At 40.9% G+C, this 22,545-nt stretch overlaps 1 protein-coding gene and 1 non-coding gene across 2 annotated transcripts in view; one reads left to right on the forward strand and one right to left on the reverse strand.

Moving 5' to 3' along the window:
• slc6a2 (solute carrier family 6 member 2) overlaps positions 1-22,545 on the forward strand; it is a 252,490-nt gene that overhangs the window by 222,925 nt on the left and 7,020 nt on the right. Inside the window, exons 10-13 of the mRNA XM_072518276.1 lie at positions 3,644-3,743; positions 12,709-12,809; positions 17,573-17,740; positions 22,466-22,537. Coding sequence (XP_072374377.1) covers positions 3,644-3,743; positions 12,709-12,809; positions 17,573-17,740; positions 22,466-22,537 — 441 coding nt within the window. The remainder of the gene's footprint in view (positions 1-3,643; positions 3,744-12,708; positions 12,810-17,572; positions 17,741-22,465; positions 22,538-22,545) is intronic.
• LOC140384999 (U2 spliceosomal RNA) lies at positions 4,299-4,482 on the reverse strand. The gene has a single exon (XR_011933265.1). It is a non-coding gene; the product is annotated as a U2 spliceosomal RNA (small nuclear RNA).

The following is a 22,545-nucleotide window of genomic DNA, read 5'->3' on the forward strand; positions in this document are numbered from 1 at the left end:
GGGAGAGTATCAAATTGAAGGAAAAAGAATGCAAAGTGGCAAAGATTAATGGGAGACTAGAGGACTGGGAAATCTTTAGGGGGCAACAGAAAGCTACTAAAAAAGCTATAAACTATAGATTATGAGAGTAAACTTGCTCAGAATATAAAAACAGATAGCTAAAGTTTCTACAAATATATAAAACAAAAAAGAGTGACTAAGGTAAATATTGGTCCTTTAGAGGATGAGAAGGGAGATTTAATAATGGGAGATGAGGAAATGGCTGAGGAACTGAACAGGTTTTTTGGGTCGGTCTTCACAGTGGAAGACATAAATAACATGCCAATGACTGATAGAAATGAGCAAGATGTCTTACAACACCAGGTTAAAGTCCAATTACCACCATTACATGTGAGAACACCACCCACCAGGTACGCGATACATACTTGTGCGACTCGGCCAACATTGTCTACCTCATACACTGCAGGAAAGGATGTCCCAAAGCGTGGTATATTGGCAAGACCATGCAGACGCTGCGACAAAGAATGAACGGACATCGCGCAACAATCACCAGGCAGGAATGTTCCCTTCCAGTCGGGGAACACTACAGCAGTCAAGGGCATTCAGCCTCTGATCTCCGGGTAAGCGTTCTCCAAGGCGGTCTTCAGGACGCGCGACAACGCAGAATCACTGAGCAGAAACTTAAAGCCAAGTTCCGCACACATGAGTGCAGCCTCAACCGGGACCTGGGATTCATGTCGCATTACATTCATCCCCCACCATCTGGCCTGCGAAATCCTTCCAACTGTCCTGCCTTGAGACAATTCACACCTCTTTAACCTGGGGTTACCCCTATCTCTGGCTCTGTAAAGATTTAATCACCTGCTAATGCTCGCATTCAAAGCATTGTCTGGCATCTTTGAATTTGTCTATATATATGTTTCTGGAACATACCTCTTCATTCACCTGACGAAGGAGCAGTGCTCCGAAAGCTAGTGATTCGAAACAAACCTGGTGGACTTTAACCTGGTGTTGTAAGACTTCTTACTGTGCTCACCCCAGTCCAACGCCGGCATCTCCACATCGTGATAGAAATGAGGCAATGACAGGTGAGGACCTTGAGATGATTGTTATCACTAAGGAGGTAGTGATGGGCAAGCAAATGGGGCTAAAGGTAGACAAGTCTCCTGGCACTGAATTCATCCCAGAGTGCTAAAAGAGATGGCTAGGGAAATTGCAAATGCACTAGTGATAATTTACCAAAATTCACTAGACTCTGGGGTGGTCCCGGCGAATTGGAAATTAGCAAACGTGACACCACTGTTTAAAAAAGGAGGTAGGCAGAAAGCGGGTAATTATAGGCCAGTGAGCTAAACTTCGGTCGTAGGGAAGATGCTGGAATCTATCACCAAGGAAGAAATAGTGAGGCATCTGGATATAAATTGTCCCATTGGGCAGACGCAGCATGGGTTCATAAAGGGCAGGTCATGCCTAACTAATTTAGTGGAATTTTTTGAGGACATTACCAGTGCGGTAGATAACTGGGAGCCAATGGATGTGGTATATCTGGATTTCCAGAAAGCCTTTGACAAGGTGCCACACAAAAGGTTGCTGCATAAGATAAAGATGCATGGCATTAAGGGTAAAGTAGTAGCATGTCTAGAGGATTGGTTAATTAATAGAAAGCAAAGAGTGGGGATTAATGGGTGTTTCTCTGGTTGGCAATCAGTAGCTAGTGGTGTCCCTCAGCGATCAGTGTTGGACCCACAATTGTTCACAATTTACATAGATGATTTGGAGTTGGGTACCAAGGGCAATGTGTCCAAGTTTGCAGATGACACTAAGATGAATGGTAAAGCAAAAAGTGCAGAGGATACTGAAAGTCTGCAGAGGGATTTGGATAGGTTAAGTGAATGGGCTAGGGTCTGGCAGATGGAATACAATGTTGGCAAATGTGAGGTTATCTATTTTGGTAGGAATAACAGCAAAAGGGATTATTATTTAAATGATAAAATATTAAAACATGCTGCTGTGCAGAGAGACCTGGGTGTGCTAGTGCATGAGTCGCAAAAAGTTGGTTTACAGGTGCAACAGGTGATTAAGAAGGCAAATGGATTTTTTTCCTTCATTGCTAGAGGGATGGAGTTTAAGACTAGTGAGGTTATGCTGCAATTGTATAAGGTGTTGGTGAGGCCACACCTGGAGTATTGTGTTCAGTTTTGACCTCCTTACCTGAGAAAGGACGTACTGGCACTGGAGGGTGTGCAGAGGAGATTCACTAGGTTAATCCCAGAGCTGAAGGGGTTGAATTACGAGGAGAAGTTGAGTAGACTGGGACTGTACTTGTTGGAATTTAGAAGGATGAGGGGGGATCTTAAAGAAACATATAAAATATGAAGGGAATAGATAGGATAGATGCGGGCAGGTTGTTTCCACTGGCAGGTGAAAGCAGAACTAGGGAGCATAGCCTCAAAATAAGGGGAAGTAGATTTAGGACTGAGTTTAGGAGGAACTTCTTCACCCAAAGGGTTGTGAATCTATGGAATTCCTTGCCCAGTGAAGCAGTAGAGGCTCCTTCGTTAAATGTTTTTAAGATAAAGATAGATAGTTTTTTGAAGAATAAAGGGATCAAGGGTTATGGTGTTTGGGCCGGAAAGTGGAGCTGAGTCCACAAAAGATCAACCATGATCTCATTGAATGGCGGAGCAGGCTCGAGGGGCCAGATGGCCTACTACTGCTCCTAGTTCTTATGTTCTTATGTTCTAACCCTGCATATCCTTCCTTTTTCAGGTTACCATCCATTTCCCTTTTGTTTTGATTGAAGATGTCTCCACTAAACTCTCAGGCAGTGCTTTTCAGGCCTTAATCACTTGCTACGTGAAAAGGTCCCCCCTCATATTTGCATTTGCTTCTTTTGACAATTACTTTAAGCCTGTGCCCTCTCGTTGTCAACTCTTTGTGGAGCAAATGGCTCGAGATTGGGTGTTGATGTAAGGAGGGTGAGCCACTTGTTGGAGCCTGGCAACGGGAAGGGACTGAAAAATCAACGATTGAGGAGGGGTGGTCAGTCAATCATGGGGAAGATAGCTCATGAGTAGGGTTGGAGGGAGGTCGGCAGACCATGGACGAAAGGAGAGGCTCTAAATGTACGTAGGTTTGCTTCAGGGCCTGGGGGAAGAACTTTGGCTCACAAGGAGTGCTTAAAAAGCATTTGCTTTGTGCAGACACCTGCCTGTCTCCATTTTGCCACCACGTTTCCCAAACCTGGGAAGCCTACCAGCAAACGTTAATTTTTTTAAAATTTAGAGTATCCAATTCTTCTTTTCCTATTAAGGGACAATTTAGCGTGGCCAATCCACCTGCCCTGCACATCTTTTTGGGTTGTAGGGGTGAGACCCACGCAAACACGGGGAGCGTGTGCAAACTCCACACGGACAGTGACCCAGAGCCAGGATCGAACCTGGGACCTCGGCGCCGTGAGGCAGCAATGCAAACCACTGCACCACTGTGTTGCCCAGTTTTCAGTCCTAAGTTTTCATCATAATGCTGGATATTGTCATAGTAGCTTTCATCTTGACTTTGCATTTTTTAGTATTTATCATGACTAACCGACTGAAAACATGAATTGCGCAAACTATATATAATATTTTTTAACCTCTTTTAGGGCGGAATTTATGTGCTCACATTACTAGACCAATTTGCAGCGGGGACAGCAATCCTCTTTGGGGCATTAATCGAAGCCATTGGAGTATCTTGGTTTTACGGTAAGTTTGACCTCGGCATTCAATTTGAGACTACCTGAATAGACTGTTACGTGACCAAGTTAATGCCGTGGTGTTGGACATCTGTTTAACATAGGCATAACATTAATGTACATTTAGCCAGGGACAACAGTGGGCAGCACCAACGTATATCCCTTTGTATGCACAGTAATTGTTGCCTCTTAACCTTTTATCGCTGATGGTGTTTTAAAAAAATAAGTTGAAAATAGAAAATGCTGGAAGTAATCAGCAGGTCTTGTCACATCTGTGGATAAAGAAAGAGAGCTAATATTTCAGATCTGTGATCTTCCATATGATTTCCAGCATCTGCAGTAGTTTGCTTTTGAATTGGTCTTGATGAGATATAATTTCAGGTTAAGTTGCTTTGCTGCAATATACATTTTTAATATAATGACACGATGAATTTTTTAAAAATGCACAATGCTAATACTCAATTATTGAATCAATGTTTTTATTCTTTCGCAGGATGTGGGTATTCCTGGCTAGGTCAGCATTTGTTGTCCATCCCTTTTTTTCTTTTTATTTATTCCTTTCTCCAAGATATGTACGCAGTGCGCGGAGTGGACGGGGCAAGCCCCTAATTCATCTCGTTGTTTGCTCCAAAAACCAATTCAGTTCATGGTCCCCAGACAAGGGACATACCAGATCCAAGCTGACAAGAACACGTATTACACTTGATCTTACGCTTGATCTTACCCAAAATGTCGAGTAGTGAGAAGGTTGTGGTGAGCTGCCTTCTTTAACCGCTACAGTCCCTGCGGTGTAGGCACACCAACAGCGCTGTCATTCCCTACTTTGAACTGATAGCTCTGTTAGAACAGTTTAATTTCCCAGTCAGATCACCAATTTAACTTTCTGTCTTCTTTTGCGTGAATTTGGCCAATTTCGGTTTTATTGTTGGTTATGGCACTGGGCGACACCAGTAGAAAGATGTTATAATGTTCTAATCCCTGATTTTATTGACAAGGGAAGAATATTGGGGAAAGGGACAAGCAAAGGTCGAATAATGGAACTCACTGCCTGAAAGGATGGTGGAGGCCGAGACCCTCGTAACATTTAAAAAATATTAAGATGGTATGCCAAAGCATAATAAGGCTATGGGCCAAGTGCTGGAAAATGGGATTAGAAGAGTTGGGTGGTTGTTTTTGACCAGTGCAGACACGATGGACCGAAGGGCCATTTCTGTGCTGTAGACCTCTATGACTCTATGACAGTGATCCAACAGTAAATATGCTTCTTCTTAGACTGCTGTGATGCTATTGTCAAAGCAGCCATAGAAGGCCCTGTGACCATCTTTACACCCTTGCAGGCTGAAAATTACATATGTTACCTGATAAATAAACCAAGGCTGTGGAAAATGACGCGATGGTCAGGTCTCCCAGTAAAACCTAGCCATTCTCATCTATGAATGGAATGTAAACATTTTGCCATGGCCTTGCAGTGTTACAGAAGAAATAATGGGTGCGATTCTCCGATTGCGGGACAGAGTGTCCGCGCCGTCGTGAACACCGTCACGTTTCACGATGGCGCGAAATGGGCACGGACACTAGCGAGGGGACAGCACGGCGCTGGAGCGGTTCACGCAAATGGCGCCGATTCTCTGCACCTCGGAGAATCGCGCGCCGGCGTCGGGGCGACGTGGCACGGTTGCGCCGATTCTCCATTCCGGCGCGGGGCTGGGAGAATCGCCCCCAATGATTTCCTCTCCTCATCTGTTGGGAGAGAATTCAGCTTGCAAATAATTCTCCACCTCCAAAAGTGAAGGATACAATTATAATTCGGAACTAAAGAGACGACAAAACCACACCTTCTAGTAATATTCGGCTTTCTAATGACCCATACTTTTTGAATTTCTTTCTGCATAGCAAGTTTGCTATAGGTGTAAACTTCTGTGTGAAAATTAATTGTTACCTGGAGAAGGTAGCCTTTCTACTGATATGTTAATTTAGCTGTGATAAACTGTCAAATCTAACCATATGATTAAGTTAGAAATTAATCCTAGTGTCTGTGAGGAGAGAATAATCAAGGTTTCACATTTACAATTTTTCATTATTGAAGATTATAGAATTTCATATTCACAATATGCTGATACTATAATATAAGCATATTGTGTAAGACACAGACAAAATAATGTGTAAGACAGTGGACTTTAACTGCTGTCCGCTGAATCACGGCCCTTGTTTTCCTGGTTTATGTGAAACTGTTTTTTTCTTTTTGTCGGTCTTTTTACATGGAACAGTTCATTGATCTTAATACTCCCTCAGTTTGTTGTAGGAAAGTATATTTTTTATCGTCAAAGAAATATTGATGACTTTTGGAAAAAAAAAATTTGGTGAATGTTAAAACCAATGCAGTCATACATCATCAAAATGTCCAAATTATTTTGCTAAATAACATGAATTTTCACAGCACGGCATTATCACCCATTTCTCTAATTATTCTAATGTTTTCAAATGGATGGTGATGATTTTGAAAACTAATATTGATGCATTTTCTTTTGCTTTTTTTTAAAACATGGCTGATTTTGTTCATTTCTGTTGATGAAAATGGACGTGACCACTTATATAAACATTCCAATTTTCATAATGATATTCCTCAAATCTAGACCCGTTTCCATGTGCCAGTAGGATTACTGCATTTGTAGTCTCCAATTCTAAAACTGTCTGATTGGTACCAGGACCGTTTGAGGTTGTTAGTTAATGTTTCAAATGACAGAAGATGACCTAATGTTTGGAAGACGATATGGTATTACAGCCCTGAGCTTTAATTAAAGTCTGCTGATAATGTGATCTGGCATTTTATCCTCTACCTCTGGACTGGAAAAAGATTCCAGCAGTCCAAATGACCCAATGGGATCATTGTCAATGCCCTTGAGGTAGACATGACATTTAAAGAAACTGAATTTTGTTGAGGCATTTGGATTTGTGAATAATAACGGAAGTCATATAATTGCATTGTGGTGGCATAAAATGCATGAAATACCACCACAATGCAATTACAAGTGTCAATGTTGCCTTTTGCAAATCTTAGCAAATGTGTGTAAAACAATTAGAATGACTTAATTATGTGCTTTAACAGAAGTTTGTACTTTCCACTGCAGCCTATTCCAAACAAAGTTGATATTTATTAGTAATTAATGCATATTTAAAACGCTCAATAATTGTGAACATTCACTAACTTGATCTTCGTAACATAGAAGAAAATTATTAACTGTGTTCTGAACTTTCTTTGAAAATAAGCTCATACTCCATAATGTTCAAATACACATTTATATTAATCGAGATATTCATAATGTTTATGCACATTTCAAGTTATTTGGGGTAACTTTTTAATCCTGACAATTTTAAAACAAACTGTTGGAAAGAATTTATAGTATTCCATTTCACCATGATGTGCTGTGAAATGACAACTAAATTGGCAATGAAAGCATTGAACAAATATACTTTCTAACTTGTTTGGAGTTCAACTTAAAAGCAGCTCATAAGTTCAACAGTCAATGAACATTCATCCAAACATTCATGGAAAGCATGTTAACAGTTCAATCTGCTTACATCAAATTACTCTGAAAGATTCATAACTGTGCACTTATTCTTCGAATCACTTGTTCTTTCTACTTATTTTAAAATATTAGTAACTGGGAATGGAACAGTTTAATTTCTGTGCATCATGTCTGATTTCTGAGTAACTTTATTTGAGTTTTGCCTCAAATTGACCCTCTCAACACAAGTTAGTTTGTGATATATGTGCATGATGTGTACGCAACTAATGTAACACTTGTACATTAGCCACTGCTTTATGGAGCATTAGTCAAAATAGAACTTTAGCAATTAGCCTAATTTGTTTTCGTTCAGTGTCCAACAACTAGATTCTCACCTCTGCTTGTGAAATCAGACTTTGTAGCTGCAGTTCTGAAATGATTTAACATGTCAGTAAAGACATGCATCCTTTCTTCAAAAGTGGATGTTAATTTTGTGTACAAGTAGGCAGAGATTGTGAGCCCAATGCAGTGTTTTTATTTTCAGTTGCCCCAATAGGATGTTGTTATAGGATGTTGGTCAAGAATGGTCATGATTAACATTCCATTGTGCCTAGATCCTCCGACTCCACCGTGGCGGGATCTGCCTCAGGGGATGAGGCGGTCCAGCCAATGGCCCATTGACTTTTTGCGAGACTGAAAGATCACAGCAGTGGGCAGGATCAGAAACCGCAGCTCTCCCCACCCCCCCCCCCCCACCCCCCCCCCCCCCCCTCCACATCCCGCTATTGTTAAGCTAAATGTTTGAAACGTTGATTGTTCATCCAAAGAAGGTTTTCTCTCAAATACTTCCTACACCTATATGTAGCATTTTATGCACTCCTACAGCATTTATTTTTTATAGGACTGCCATTTGTTAATTAGTACATGCATTGTCTAGCATAGTAAGAGTGGAAGAAAGGATGAAAAGAAAAGATGCAGTGATTTTTTTAAAATTCAAAGACCATTGCTTGAAAGGTGCCTTCATACCTATGAAGAATTCATGCTAATAGCAATATGGATCTCCTATTTATCTTGTGAACTGATTTGGTTTCGTAAATCATTGTAAGATAATAAAGGTTCCAGGAACCAGCTACGAAATAGACACAGGGCAAGAATAAGCACTTGGATTTTTGTTTCTTCACAAACACTGAATGTAACCATCACCAAAATACAAATTATACCACCAGCATGTGACATAATCACCACAGGAATGACACCATGAGCTGGATTTTGCAACCCCATGCCAGGCATGTTTTCAGCGGTGGGGGAGGGACATGTAAAAGATGGTCTTTTAACCAAATGAGACGTACAATGTAGATTTAGGTATTTTGTGGAGTCAGGGAACGACTGGAAGCTAGGTCGACCATAGGACTTTTATCATATTGTTGGCACATGCTTGCATTTAATTTAGTTCACACAATGTTCCCTATAAACTAACTGTAGAAATACTTAGGAACAATGTCAGACGCTCATCCAAATAAAGATTCATGAGGTTCAGTCACAAATGTCTTTATTCCTGTTACACCCCCATGTTTGCAGCAGCAGACTGGGTAAACATCACATTGACATGGACTGTATCAATTTAAATTGAGATAAATCCCATAGTGTCAAATGACCAAAATTATCTCCCGCTTCTACCCAGGAAATTAATTTAACTGCAGCTAGCTTTCTCACAACAGAACTACTAAAGGGAAATATAGTTATCATTGAAACTTTGTGAAATTCATTGTATGCCAAATTGGTATCTGTAGTTACAAATATTAACCTGGATTTGTATCTAACTCAAAGTGACACTAACTACAAAGGTCTCATTGTTATACATTTGTACAGTTGTAATTCAGGTCCTAGTGGGTGTGGTTAAAACACAGCAACCCCTACAAGTTAAGGTGCTTGGCAGGGAGTCCATAGGATGGCATGTGTGGGAAATGGGAAAACTGTCACATTGGCTCTTTTGGAGATGCACTTCTGAGTTTTAAACTGTTGAAGGTTGTTGGGCAGAAGAGGACAAACTTATCTGGTAATGCTTTATGTAGCATAGAGGAGCTTGATGATCATCCTGGGTATTCCCTTGAAAGTGTCCCATTGCCAAACATATTCCGCAACTTGAGTACAAAGTTACTTTGAGGCTAGAATTTAGGCAGCAATTTTCATTTTAGTCGCATCCTTCACTTTTCGGTGAAATTTGGAATTTTCATGATCGTATAAACCCAGTTTGCAGCCAAGTTTACATCTCTCCAGGTTTTTAATTCTACTAACTTTTGCACCATAGATGGACGTTGGACCTGGAAAGGAATAGACTGTGGAAACATGTGGTAGTCATACCTATGATAAGAAATGCTTAAAGGCTAAATTAAGTATGGGGCTGATAATGCAGTTATGGTGCAAACCTTGCGAGCACTGTGCAATGGGTCAAGTAGATTACTTTGTACTCTAGTGCCAAGGTCAGACAAATTTAAATGTTTTTAAAGGGCTTGGTGCTTGCCACATCCAGCATTAGGAGTGCCAGCTTAATGAGCACTAGGAGTAGGGCTGCTGACTGCCAGCAAAACTCAGCCAATGTATGCAGGATTTAAATGATTAGAACAAAATGATTCAATATGTAGAACCCCCTTTGGAAGCTAAGAAAAGGAAGATTCAGTAATGAAGAGTGACTTTATCCGGAGAGGAAGCTCAATGGACATTTCTTGTTGTCCTCTCTTGATATATGCTCTGGAAATGTGCACTCAGAAGTTGGAGCTCTTTATTGGACAGTCCAGCAATACAAATGTGCTTTGTCCCAATTGCAGTAAAATCTGATGCAGTATGCAGTTGATGTGCAGGCTGACCATGCAGAATGCATACAGTACCAACATGCTCTACACAGCTCACTAAGACTGATTGGACCTCATTGTTCCACATGATGCTTATTGGATGCTGACTAGGTCCTCACTGCATGAAAACTATCATTGATATCATTAAAACAAATAGTTCTGACCCAAGTTAAAATAGTATTGAACAAAATGTCAGACAAAAGCATATAAGTGTTTGGATGCTACAATTTTGGAGTAAATTTAGTTCAATCATATACCCTGTTCAAATGAATAATTTTTTGAGAATTGAAACTTATTATTAATTGCTGGAGAGCCTTGTTTTCTGTGGCTTGTCTTAATAAGGGAATATTAATCTAACTGAAACATTTTAAAGTTCATTTGCACAGAACCCCAGCTGAAGCAACAGATTAAAGCCTGTATTCTCAGTCTGACAAATGATAATCTGGTTCCTAGTCTTCTAAATACAAATTTATCATTCAGGATTCATTCTTAGTACAGCCAATGTAAATATCATAAATCTTACTGTTTCATAAACTGTTACTATTCCATTATAAATAAAATGCCTTTTAAAATACTTTTCTTTATTTGAGTGCCATGATGATGAATTGCGATGTCACAAAGTATAAGACTGTAACTCCATAAATTATTTTTAAAAGCGTTTGAAATCCTTCTGTTGTAGAAAAATGGTATATAATAAATTGCGATTTTATGACCTGATCAAAGAACAACTGAAGGTGGGGCTGATAACATAAGTGCCTACTAAAAGTTACATAATCTAGCCTACTAAGCCTCCATTATGCCAGGCTACACATTTCCAGCCAGATGTGCACCATCAACCATATTGGTGCAGGAAATAAAAGACATCCAGAGCCCATGTCTGAAAGAGGCATTAGTTACCTTTGTATTAACAAATGACCAGCTGATCCCTTGTTGGAGAACTCACTGGTTTTGCCCTGAAGCAACTGATGCCAGGACCAGATCTTGGTTAACGACAACATAGAACATCGCAGTACAGGCCCTTCGGCCCGCGATGTTGCGCCGACCTACAAAGTAAGTTTTTTTTCAAATTTACTGAACTATAAATAGACCCAATATAATCCTGTTTAGGATAATAAAAATTGCATAAATAATTATCAGTCTCAGTATCTTTTTCACTATTTTGCTTCTGCGTTTGAAGAGTCAGATTAGGATCACTATAGCAACTTGTTTTATTTAAAATTGGATTGCTTATCTGATTTGTATCGTTAATTCCTTCTGAATGCCTGCTTCTGGAGTCTCACATTAAAATGGATTAAAGTTTTGTTGAATGGCAGAAAGTTGTACTTTTAAAGGGTTTGCATCAATGGATTTTTGACTTAATCTCAATTTCATATTTGTGGATTTGATATTTCTTGTCAACTAGAACTGTCACATTTGTGATAAATTAATGTGCAGTGGGCTAAACCAGTTGATTTAAATTAATTGTATTGCATAACTAATCCAGACGAGAAAATCTTGCTTTAATGAGGAACTAATAGGATTGCGCACATCTGCATCGTTAATTTGAATGGCTTTGTTGCGCTCTTGTTTTCGCTCCTTCACATCCGTGCAAAAACTGCAGTGTTATTGCTGCATCTAGAGCTGATACATTTTGTATGTAACTGGGGAATGAAATCCTCAAACTAACCACACATTAACTGTTGGCAAGTGGAGCGAAACCCAGAGGAGACAGTCTGACAATGCTTTGGCTTTGCTGCTACTGTACTGTGCTACAATAGAAATTGGTGCAAAGCAAACATTTTACAATAGGTTTGAAAACTGTTTCGTCTCAGCAATGAATTGACTTTTCCATTACATTCTTGTGAAAATTAAATATTTGACTTCAATGCCATGAGTCGAGATCTGAACAAAGCGTAATTCAAATTAATGAGACAATCGTTCTCATAGTTGTCGGTACACCGTCTTGTTCTGTCATGTAAAATATTAACATGCAGATGCGCTTTGCAAAGATTTATTCTGCTGAGTGATCTCATATATTGTTGGTCAACATTTTTCTCGCCATTTTGACAAACGCGGTTCCAACTCAATGGTTTGGAATGTGGAGTTTGGTTTACATAAATTTATTTGTCTAATCATTTCTTGTTTGAAATGCATTTCTCACTTTGCCAAGGGGCTAGTCATGTTGCTTCTTAGTTTCATCTATCTGGTTTGAATTTAAGAACCATTTTGTTGTATTGCAATTCAATAATCTATCCCTTTGACATGCATTATTTTATTCAAGCAGATGCCCCGGGACATGAAAGGGTTATTCATGGCAAATGTATTTTTAAAACAGTCTAGCTGCCTTCGACACATCATTTGTTATTTTCTTTGAATTGGTCCTTGAGTCAGTCTTGAAGTCAAGGAAACTCAGCTCGATCTTAGACTATATATCCTTTGTAAAACTGGTTTCTCGCATGTAGAGAATGTGTTCAGAAATTATAATGTTCGCTTGCTAGTGGGCAATTAGATTGCTATTTCTTTTGTGACTTGAAATAAAATGGCATTGTTTCTTTGGCAACTAAATTGAAAAGGATGGTGAAGTGTCCCACCCACGATTTAGCTGATGTTCTAATGTGTTTTGGAATTGCTTCTGCTCTAGGAGTTGACAGATTCAGTGAAGATATCAAGCGAATGACCGGCTTCAAACCAGGTCTCTACTGGAGGCTCTGCTGGAAGTTTGTTAGTCCAACCTTTTTACTGGTAAGCAAGCAGTAGTGAAGTTGGCCCAATGTCTTAATACAATGTGAAACTTCATGAAGGCAGACTGTGCACCCAGGTGGCAGACTGCTTGCTTCTTTATGAATGGTCATTTTTTTATTTCAGTTGGAATAATAAGAGGATGTGATGCAGGAAATGGTTTAAATCTTAAAAGAGGTGCCTGCCCCTCATTCCCACCCACCAATTACTGGAGTCCTAGATTAAGTTCCCACATTTTCTACAGAAGCCATCATGGAGGATGGTAGAAAACATTTACATACCTGCCCTATTTCACCACAATTGCATGAGTTCGGATTGTGGAGCTGATCCTCTGTGGACTTGTCCCTTTATCTCATTTTATGTGGTTGAGTCAGGATCTAAGAGAGCATTGGGCCAAAAGGAAAATATCTACGTTCAAAAGTGGGATATTTTAGAGAAAGGTTTGGGGATATTTTTATATGGGGAGTGAGGCACTGTTTGAAATGCAATTGTAGTATTCACAAATTTTCCAATATATCTAAAGATCCTAACATTTGGCATTTTCTCCTTGCCATACGGGGCGGCACAGTAGCACAGTGGTTAGCACTGTTGCTTCACGGCGCTAGGGACCCGAGTTCAATTCCTAGCTTGGGTCACTGTCTGTGTGGAGTCTGCACGTACTCCCCATGTCTGCATGGGTTTCCTCCGGGTGCTCCGGTTTCCTCCCACAGGATCCGAAAGACGTGCTTGTTAGGTGAATTGGACATTCTGAATTCTCCCTCAGTGCACCCGAACAGGCGCCATAGTGTGGCGACTAGGGGATTTTTACAATAACTTAATTGCAGTGTTAATGTAAGCCTACTTGTGACATTAATAAAGATTATTATTATTATGTTTAATCAACTTAGTAAGGATCTATTTCTAGAACCAAGGGGCAAAAGGGTTTTACACAGAAAGAGGCCATCATATCTCCACCGATTCTTTATAAGAACAATCCAAACCTAATTCCACTGTCCCATCCCTCGCCACAACTGCATCTACCTCTGTTTCAAATAGTCACTAGAATCCTGTGCTAAGGACCTTGACGTTTGTCAATGTGCAGGAGTTCAGAACTTGTGCTGGGTGAAAGTTTAACTTCAAGAAACAAATAGTACCTTCAGTATGTTAACTAGAATTTGCCCTCACCTCATTAGGTAAAATTATTCAGTTTGCCTGACTTCTGGCTTTTCATCGGATCATTGATATGAATATCTTTGTCACATGGATCCTGATGAATCAATCTATAAATAAAAATTATATAGAATATGTATCATAAAAACAGGGCATTCAACACAACCAGCCCATGCTGACATTTATGCTACCATTAAACCTCCTCCCATCCTCCCTCTAACTCTGTTAACACAATCCTATCTACCCTTTCCACTCAGTTGTTTATCTAGCCTCTCTTTAAATGGATCTATATTATTCACCTGAACTACTTCCTCTGATAATAAGTTCCACATTCTCACCACTCTTTGGATAAATACATTTCTTTTGAATTGTGTTTTGGGTTTTTAAGTGACAACCTTATATCAATTCCCTCTAGTTTTGTTCATTCCCAGAAGTGGAAATCCCAAAGATATGCAGGTTAGGTGAATTGGCCATGCTAAATTGCCCCTTAGTGTCCAAAGGTGTGCAGGTTAGGTGGGGTAACAGGGTTACGGTGATAGGGCGGGGAGTGGGTCTACTGGTGCTCTTTCAGAGGGTCGGTGCAGACTCGATGGGCCGTATGGCCACCTTCTGCACTGTAGAAATTCTATGGTTCTGTCAAAACCTTTCATAATTTTAAAGACCTCCACGGGTCACCCCTCAGCCTTCTCCATCCCAGAGAAAAGGGACCCAGCCTGCTCAAATGGGTATAATCTGACAGCTCTGTTGTAAATATTTTTGCAATCTTCCCAGTACCTGTCTATCCTTTATATAATGTGGCCACCAGGACTACACAAAGTACTCTTAGGTTTGTGTTTGATAAGGTTCAAGGTATAGATGCACATTCTTCAGTGAAAAAGGAATTGCTTTAGATTATTTTTAAAGACATGAGAGGTAGGTGGGGTGCGGAAGCCGGAGCATGGAATTAAATGGATCGCTTTTTCAAAGATTCAGCACAGACATTCTATTCTGTAGGTTTCAATGGATGAGATTCTAACTTGCTCAAAACACATCCACTTACACTGTGTTAAAATGGGCCGTATGATTCTATCAGAAAATGCAATGGAAAAATACACTGGAACCAAAACATTTGAAACATTACAGAAAAATGCTTTAAAAAAAGTAATAATTCTACATTTCAATGGGCATTAATTAAGAGTGTAAAATTAGCAGGAAGGAGCAGGTATACCTCTATAATTGTTCAGAGTAGAAATATGAAAAATCACGATGTACGTTAATAGGTCACAAGCCCCACAAAAGTAATGGGACAGAATTCCAGTAGTGGGTGCCCACAATTCACTAATTAAATTAGATTTACCTCCTTGGTTTCAAATTTAGTAAATATAACTCTTTTTCAGCTCATACTTGGGCAAAGTAAAAGGGTGTTAATTGGTGTTTTTTAATTTTAATGTTTTGAATTTTCCCAATTAAGGAGTAATTTAATGTGGTCAATCCACTTAACCTGCACATCTTTGGGTTGTGGGGGGTGAGACTCACCCAGACACTGGGAGAATGTGCAAACTCCACACACTCAGTGACCTGGGGCCGGGATCGAACCTGGGTCCTCGGCGCCATGAGGCAACAGTGGTTAATTGATGTTTATTAGAAAAAATGCAGTCCAAGATATAAAGTGACCAGCGGTTGTTGAAATCCTGAACAGTCAAGTGTCGCTTTATTAAAATATTTAAAACGGCTTTATTCCAGAAAGTTAAATAAAGTCTTAATTAAGTAGAATACATAAAGAGAGGTATTCAATTCCATCTAATTAAATCAGCAGAACACTTTAGGCCAAATATTTGCACTCTACAACAAATGGAAAGTGTACGCTGTGTAGAACTGGCTCTTACAGAGACCTTCCCCTAAGGTTATAATTTACTTTAGGAGCAGCAGTATGCTTTTGGCAGGTCTCTGGGAATGCAGCTGGTAGTTGTCAGAAACAAATTGTAAAACAAGGTAACATGTGTCTTATTGAATTTGGCTGCATTGGCATTTCCCTGGCTACACCTTGCCTCTTTGCAAGAGAATACGTGCAGCCTTTGACATTCAGATCTGCGAGTCTTCTGTTGGGTAACAGATTTTATGTGACAGGACCAGAAATGATGTTGTGTTCATTATGGAAAGTTGGCAAACAATATCTGCTATTAAACAGATGTTGAAATTCTGCCTCGAGATAGACCATTCTCCTTGAATCATGCTTCCCATACCATATGATAGAACACTCACCTCTCTATTGGAAGGTTGCAGATTTGAGGACAATGATTATCAATTTGTTACATCTGCCCATGCCTGACTCGACTGCTGAAAAAAGTTCCACATTGAAGTGAACTGCAGTAGTGGAAGGGATAATTAAAACAAGCCTTTCTGCACTTTCCACAAGAGGTCAAGTTAGTTATCTCTCTCACTTACTGGACAGCAATACAATATAAATTGTCAGTTACAGTGAAGTCTGTAAATGCAAACTCAGTCTATCCTGCACTCTTGGAAATAACCTGCAAAAATTTTAAAGTTTCAGTTGGGGCAGCATAATGCACAGTGGTTAGCACTGCTGCCTCACAGCGCCAGGGACCCAGATTCAGTTCCGACCTCGGGTGAATGTCTGTGTGGAGTCTACACGTTCTCTCCGTGCCTGCGTGGGTTTCCTCCGGATGCTCTGGTTTCCTCCCACCGTCCAACGATGCACAGTTTAGGTAGATTGGCCATGCTAAATTGCCCCTAAGTGGGATTATGAGGACAGAATGGGAGGATTGGGTTGGGCCTAGGTAGTGTGCTCCTTCAGAAGGTCAGTGCAGACTCAATGGGCCGAATGGCCTCCTTCTGCACTGTAGGGATTTTATGAAAAAAAAGTTATAGTTTTTAAAAATTATTTCACAGAATGTTGGCATCACTGGCTGGGCCAGCATTTATTGCCCATTCCTAATTGCTCTTGAGAAGGTGGTGGTGAGCCACCGCTTTGAACCGCTGCAATCCACAGTGCTGTTAGGAAGGGAGTTCCAGGATTTTGACCCAGCGAAGCTAGGGAACTGCGATGTACTTGAAAATCAGGATGGTTTGTGACGAGGAGGGGGTCTTGCAGTTGGTGGTGCTCCCATGCATCTGCTGCCCTTGTCCTTCTGGGTGGTAGAGGTTGCAGGTTTGGAAGGTGCTGTCAAAGGAGCCTTGGTGAGTTGCTGCAGAGCTCCTGCAAAGTGCAAACTGGAAATCAGATACAAATACAAAGAACATTTAACTAACTTGTTCACCTTGGGTTTGTTTCCATCAACATTTTTTAGGGTCAGAAGAACTCAGGAAAAATTATGTGCTAGACAGTATTTCTTCATCTCAATTATACTCGGTTAGATGTAGAAAGTTGTGACCTCAGACGCTGTTAAGACAAACATTTTTTAACATAACTTTATTTTTTAACATGTGAAATTCTGAATTATTTTCACATTAGTTTGGAAATATTTAAGTATTTTTACTTTAGCTTTAAAGTGAATGTTTATTTATAAAAATATATATTGTCATATTGAAGAGCAATTTCTGCTCTTTGCATTATCATTCTTCATGGGAACCTTTACTGTTTTAAATAACACATTACATCTTTGCTTTTCTTCTGCCAGTTTGTAGTGATTGTTAGTATCGTGAAATTCAAGCCTCTAACCTACGATGAATATATATTTCCAAACTGGGCAAATCTTGTTGGATGGGGAATAGCAGTGTCTTCAATGTCACTGGTACCAATTTACGCCATCTACAAACTCTTGACCATTCGTGGCACCTTAAAAGAGGTTAGTATTGGTGTCTTTGCATCATTTAAAAACAGATCTATAACCATACGAAGGGTTAAAATGGAAGGATATATTTTGTAAGGAGACTGTAGTTTCGAGTTTTGTGATGTAGGTGCAGTTTTCACTCAAGTGGTTCAGAGTGGAATTTAAATGACTCAGAATAAACTGAGATTTTAAGGTCTCCTCCCTGGTGAAACCTGGCGGAAATGGCAAGGGATGAATTACAGAACTGTTCCTGCCTAATGGCCTCTTGAAATCTGATTTCCAGTTTGCCCGGGCCTGCACCTAGAAAGTCTGAGTACTCACCTCAGCTCTATTTATATGAAAAATTATATACATAAACCACCAATTATCACCTTCCAACTATTCCATGCTCACTCCATTCAGCATCAGCTGCTAGTCCTGCCAAACAGCAGCTCAACAGATACCTGTTCAATGTTTTCTGAAGGGCCAAGAGCCCACACACAAAGAATCCTGATTTCCCCCCCCCCCCCCCCCCCACCTCCAGAAAATAGTTTCTCCTCCCTCTGCCAGACCTACCTTCTTCCAACCTGGAGACTATTTAGGCCACCGTATATTGCAACGGCCTTGAATGGATGAGGCACTCACTTCCCACTCGCAGCCCGCTGGCCTTATGCTAATGAAAGTAACTTCTGGCAGCTGGTGGCTGACCATGAGCTGGGCTACCTGCCCAGAACCGGGGACTGAAATCTACTTCAAACTGTGGATTCTGCACAAAAATCTCCGAAGTCAGCGAGGACTCAGCCATGTTCAGGAGAGGGACCAGGAAAGTGGAAGGAAATTTAAGGAGATTGGAACAATTAACGAATCAGTGTCACAATAAGCTGGGAAATGTTCTGCTGGCCTTTAAAAAGTGCCTTTGAACCCATTGGCAGCTGAATTGAAAATTGGGAGGACTGAGAAATGTGTGGCAAAAATGAAGTTAGTAAGATGCAGACATGAAGTTGCAGGCACATGACGTTCAAGTCAACACCCATGCTTTGTTTGATGGCAGATGATGGATGTTACATGAGGTGGTTGCAAGGAGGGTGGGGCCCTTTTTGCTACTTCCCTCTGTGTTGCAGCATCCCTGCCAGGAGCTGGAGTGGTATTTATTTTTCTCTGTAATGCTGTGATTGTCCTGCTTTATGCACCACCTCAGGGCATAGATATCAGCACAGCATGAACAGTGTCCACCATAATGCATGTAGCAAATTAATTCACATTAACATGTTAATATAAATTTGAGACAAACAACCTCCACTTGTTGCTGATTAAGACAAATGTCCCTAGCATGCAAATTAATAAATGAAAATGAATTTGGGAAGATGACTGGTGTACAAGATGATTGGGCCACGTTGTTCTGTTAAAACTAGTCTTGTGGCACTTGCTGTCAATTATGCGCAGAGAAGCAGCAATTTCAGGTGAGCTAGGAGGAAGGTTAAAGGTGAAATTCCAAAAGTTGCCATCTGACTTGTGCCTCTCTGCTGTTGGCTTATTGAAGCAGAATCTCACTGCCTGCCTCAGTGTCGAATGGTGTGACATTGCTGTATTTGTATGGAGGGAGGGATACAAACTAAACTCAATGCAGAAAGCTATGGGCTGGTTTCTTCTGCCCCGTCTGCCGTAAGATTGCCATGGGCTGGACGTGGACCATGTAAAAGTCCATTGACCGCCGGCAGGAATTTCTGGTCACCAGGCGGGTGCGGTCGATGAATCATGCCCTCAGTCTTGTCATTGCAAGTATCTTTTTAAAGATATGATAACTGTTAATCATTGCCAACTAATCTCTCTGGCACTTGTTATAAGTGTAGAGCCCCATTGCTTCAGGTTTTATTTGATATCAAAGATTTTAAAACTTTCATGGATAAAATTCAAATATTATTTTTTAACCTTGTGTCTTCTCTCTCTCTCTCTCTCTCTCTCTCTCTCCCTCCCTCCCTTTCTCAATCCAATCTTTCTTTCCATCTTGCCATTTCTTTCGCTATCTGATTTGGCATTGATTTCACCCCTTTAAGTTACACATTATTCTCCGTCTTCATGCTGTTAATTTCACAGTTCTTCAGTCCGATTGGTTTAATGGAACACACAATTGTTTTCTCTGATGACTCAAGTCCCAGGTGCTCAATCTCTCTCGCTGTGACGCTGTTAGCTCATATCTTTCGGCGAGTTGTCACACAAAATCATATAAATATAAATGTGCAATGGCCATTCTAACTAAAGACAGATGATGTTACAGCACATTATGATTCAATATTTTATGCAATGGAGTTACTGTTGTTATTCACGTAGGCATCGTTGTCTTAATGTCCACTTAACCTACATGAGCATAGACTGTTAAAACGATAAACCCATCTCTTTAAACAAGCTTTTGGTTACCTGTCCTAATATCTCCTTCTTTGATTCACTATCATAATCTGCTCCTAAACAGTGACTTAGGGCATTTTACTACATTAAAGACATATAAATGCGTGTTGTTGTTCAATGTGACATTGTCTTCCCTCTTTGGACAATAACAAGGCCAATAAGCCGTTCCTAAAAATATAACAAATTACCAGTCACTCAACAGAATGTTTCAATTTGAAGCTTATCCCACGATTCCAATCGTTGAGCTTTAAATGCAATTTCTATGGGAACATCAATTCCTCAAAATACAGTTGTGGAACTGTATTCAGAACAGCTGTAAGTCATGTTCTACTTGATGTGAATCATAGAAGTATCTGTTCATTGTCAAATGTCAAACAATAATCCTTTAAAAGTTCTGAGAAAGCCCCTGCATTTTGATCTGATTTTTCTGCTTGTTTTTCCTGTGATATGCACCTGCAAACAATTTTAAACATTGCAAAAACATTGAAGATGACGTTCTACCTGTGCCAATGGGGAATTACATATTGAAATTTTAAAAAATAAATTGTCTCCTAATTTATTGAACTCTAATCAGTTTATTTTAGGTGGAAAATCAGATTTTGCTGCTGCCCGCCGCTCCCCAAGGCTAGCTTGGAACATTCAATCAGGCAGGAGGGTGCAAGATTGATATCTCATTGTAGTAGTAGCACCTGGTGCATACAGGGTTAATGTGGGACTGGGTGCAATACCACCCACACGGTGATGTAAGAAGGCACATGACCCAGAGTTGGGATCCGCCCACTGACAGTGCGTTAAGTGGCATTTACGCAGCAATAACTTGCTCAGTTTGGGTTCTGCCAGGGCCTCGGCTCCTGATCCCAAAACAGCCTTCATTCTAATGTGGACAAAAGATCTGCATTCAAGAGAGGAGGGGAGAGTGACTGCCCATGGCATAAATGCAGCATTTGACCGACTGTGGCATTAAAGAGCCCTGGTTAATGGAGGTCAATAGGAATCAGTGGAAAAACAGCCATTGATAGGAATTATATCGAGTACAAAGGAATATGGTTATGGTTATTGCGGGCCAATCATTGCTCCAGTAGTTTCCCAGGGTAGTGTCCTAGACCCAACCATCTTCAGCTGCTTCAATGACATTTTCTCCATCATAATGTCAGAAGTGGGGATGTTCGCTGATGACTGGACAATGTTTATTTCCATTCACAATGCTTCAGATACTGATGCAGCCCAAATGGAGCAAGGCCAGGACAACATTCAGATTCAGTGGCAAATAACATTCACGTCACACAAGTGTCAGGCAATGACCATTTTGAACAAGAGGAAATCGAACCATCTCCCCTTGACTGTCACTGAAATACCACCCTTCATGATTTTTTTGAGCAATTTGGAAAGTTCAGTTGGAGAGCACAATATTTGCATATTAGGTTTAAAATAGTCGCTTGGTTTTTTAAGCTATAGTTCCTAGAACTGGAATGCTGTGGTACATTTACCAAACTTTATTTTTGAGAATATATCTTGCTTTTCAAAAAAAAAAAATTGATTTTAGCGTTCAGAATAACAGGCTGGATTCTCCAAAAAGCCCCCACGCCGGCGTAAAAACGCTGGCGTTTCACGCCAGACTTTCCATATAAAATTTACAGTGATCTCCCGCCTGCAGGGGCTGGCAGGGCCCCGGAGTGCTTCCCGAAGCTTTGGCTGCAGATACGGGACCCCGCACGCTTGGTCGGGAGTCCGCGCATGCGCACGGCAGCCTGCAGCGGCCGCGCCATACGCCATGGCGGACTCGGACCGCAGACCGACATCGACAATATAGGACCCCCCCCCCCTTCCCGAGATGGCATGTGCCCACTGATCCGAGCCGCCCGATCGCTGCCCTGGCCGCCCATGAGGCCCCCCACCCCGGTGCTCACCCCCTCCGCCCCACACCAGGGCGGCCGCGGACTGAGTCCGCAGCCACCACCCGAGGTTCCCTACCGGCAATACATGGTTAGAACCACGCCGTCGGGAACCTAGCCAGTTTTGCCCGGAGAAATGCAGGGGGGGGGGCCTCTGTTAATCCGCGTGCAAGTGAGTCTCAGGGACTGGAGAATCACGGGAGCATTGCTGGCTATGATTCCCGCCTAAAGGTCGATTCTCCGTCCCCGCGCCAAACACGATTTCGGCACAGTGCTGCGGAGAATCCCGCCCATGAGCTGCAGCAAAATCCTAAACCTTCCCAACTGAAAGAAAGGTTATATAGGAGACACCTGGACAGGACAAATAAAATGAGGAGAGAGCAGAACCAACCAAACGGGTGAAGTGGATATATTTTAACAAGTAACTTCACAAACCATTATAATAAATAATGTACCTCTCCTTTAGAGAATAGCATACTGCATCACCCCTGAAAATGAACATTATCTTGTGGAGCAAGGAAAAGTGCAACAGTTTAAGGTAAGTAA

Source organism: Scyliorhinus torazame, chromosome 10, assembly GCF_047496885.1.
Source record: "Scyliorhinus torazame isolate Kashiwa2021f chromosome 10, sScyTor2.1, whole genome shotgun sequence".
Taxonomy (NCBI): domain Eukaryota; kingdom Metazoa; phylum Chordata; class Chondrichthyes; order Carcharhiniformes; family Scyliorhinidae; genus Scyliorhinus; species Scyliorhinus torazame.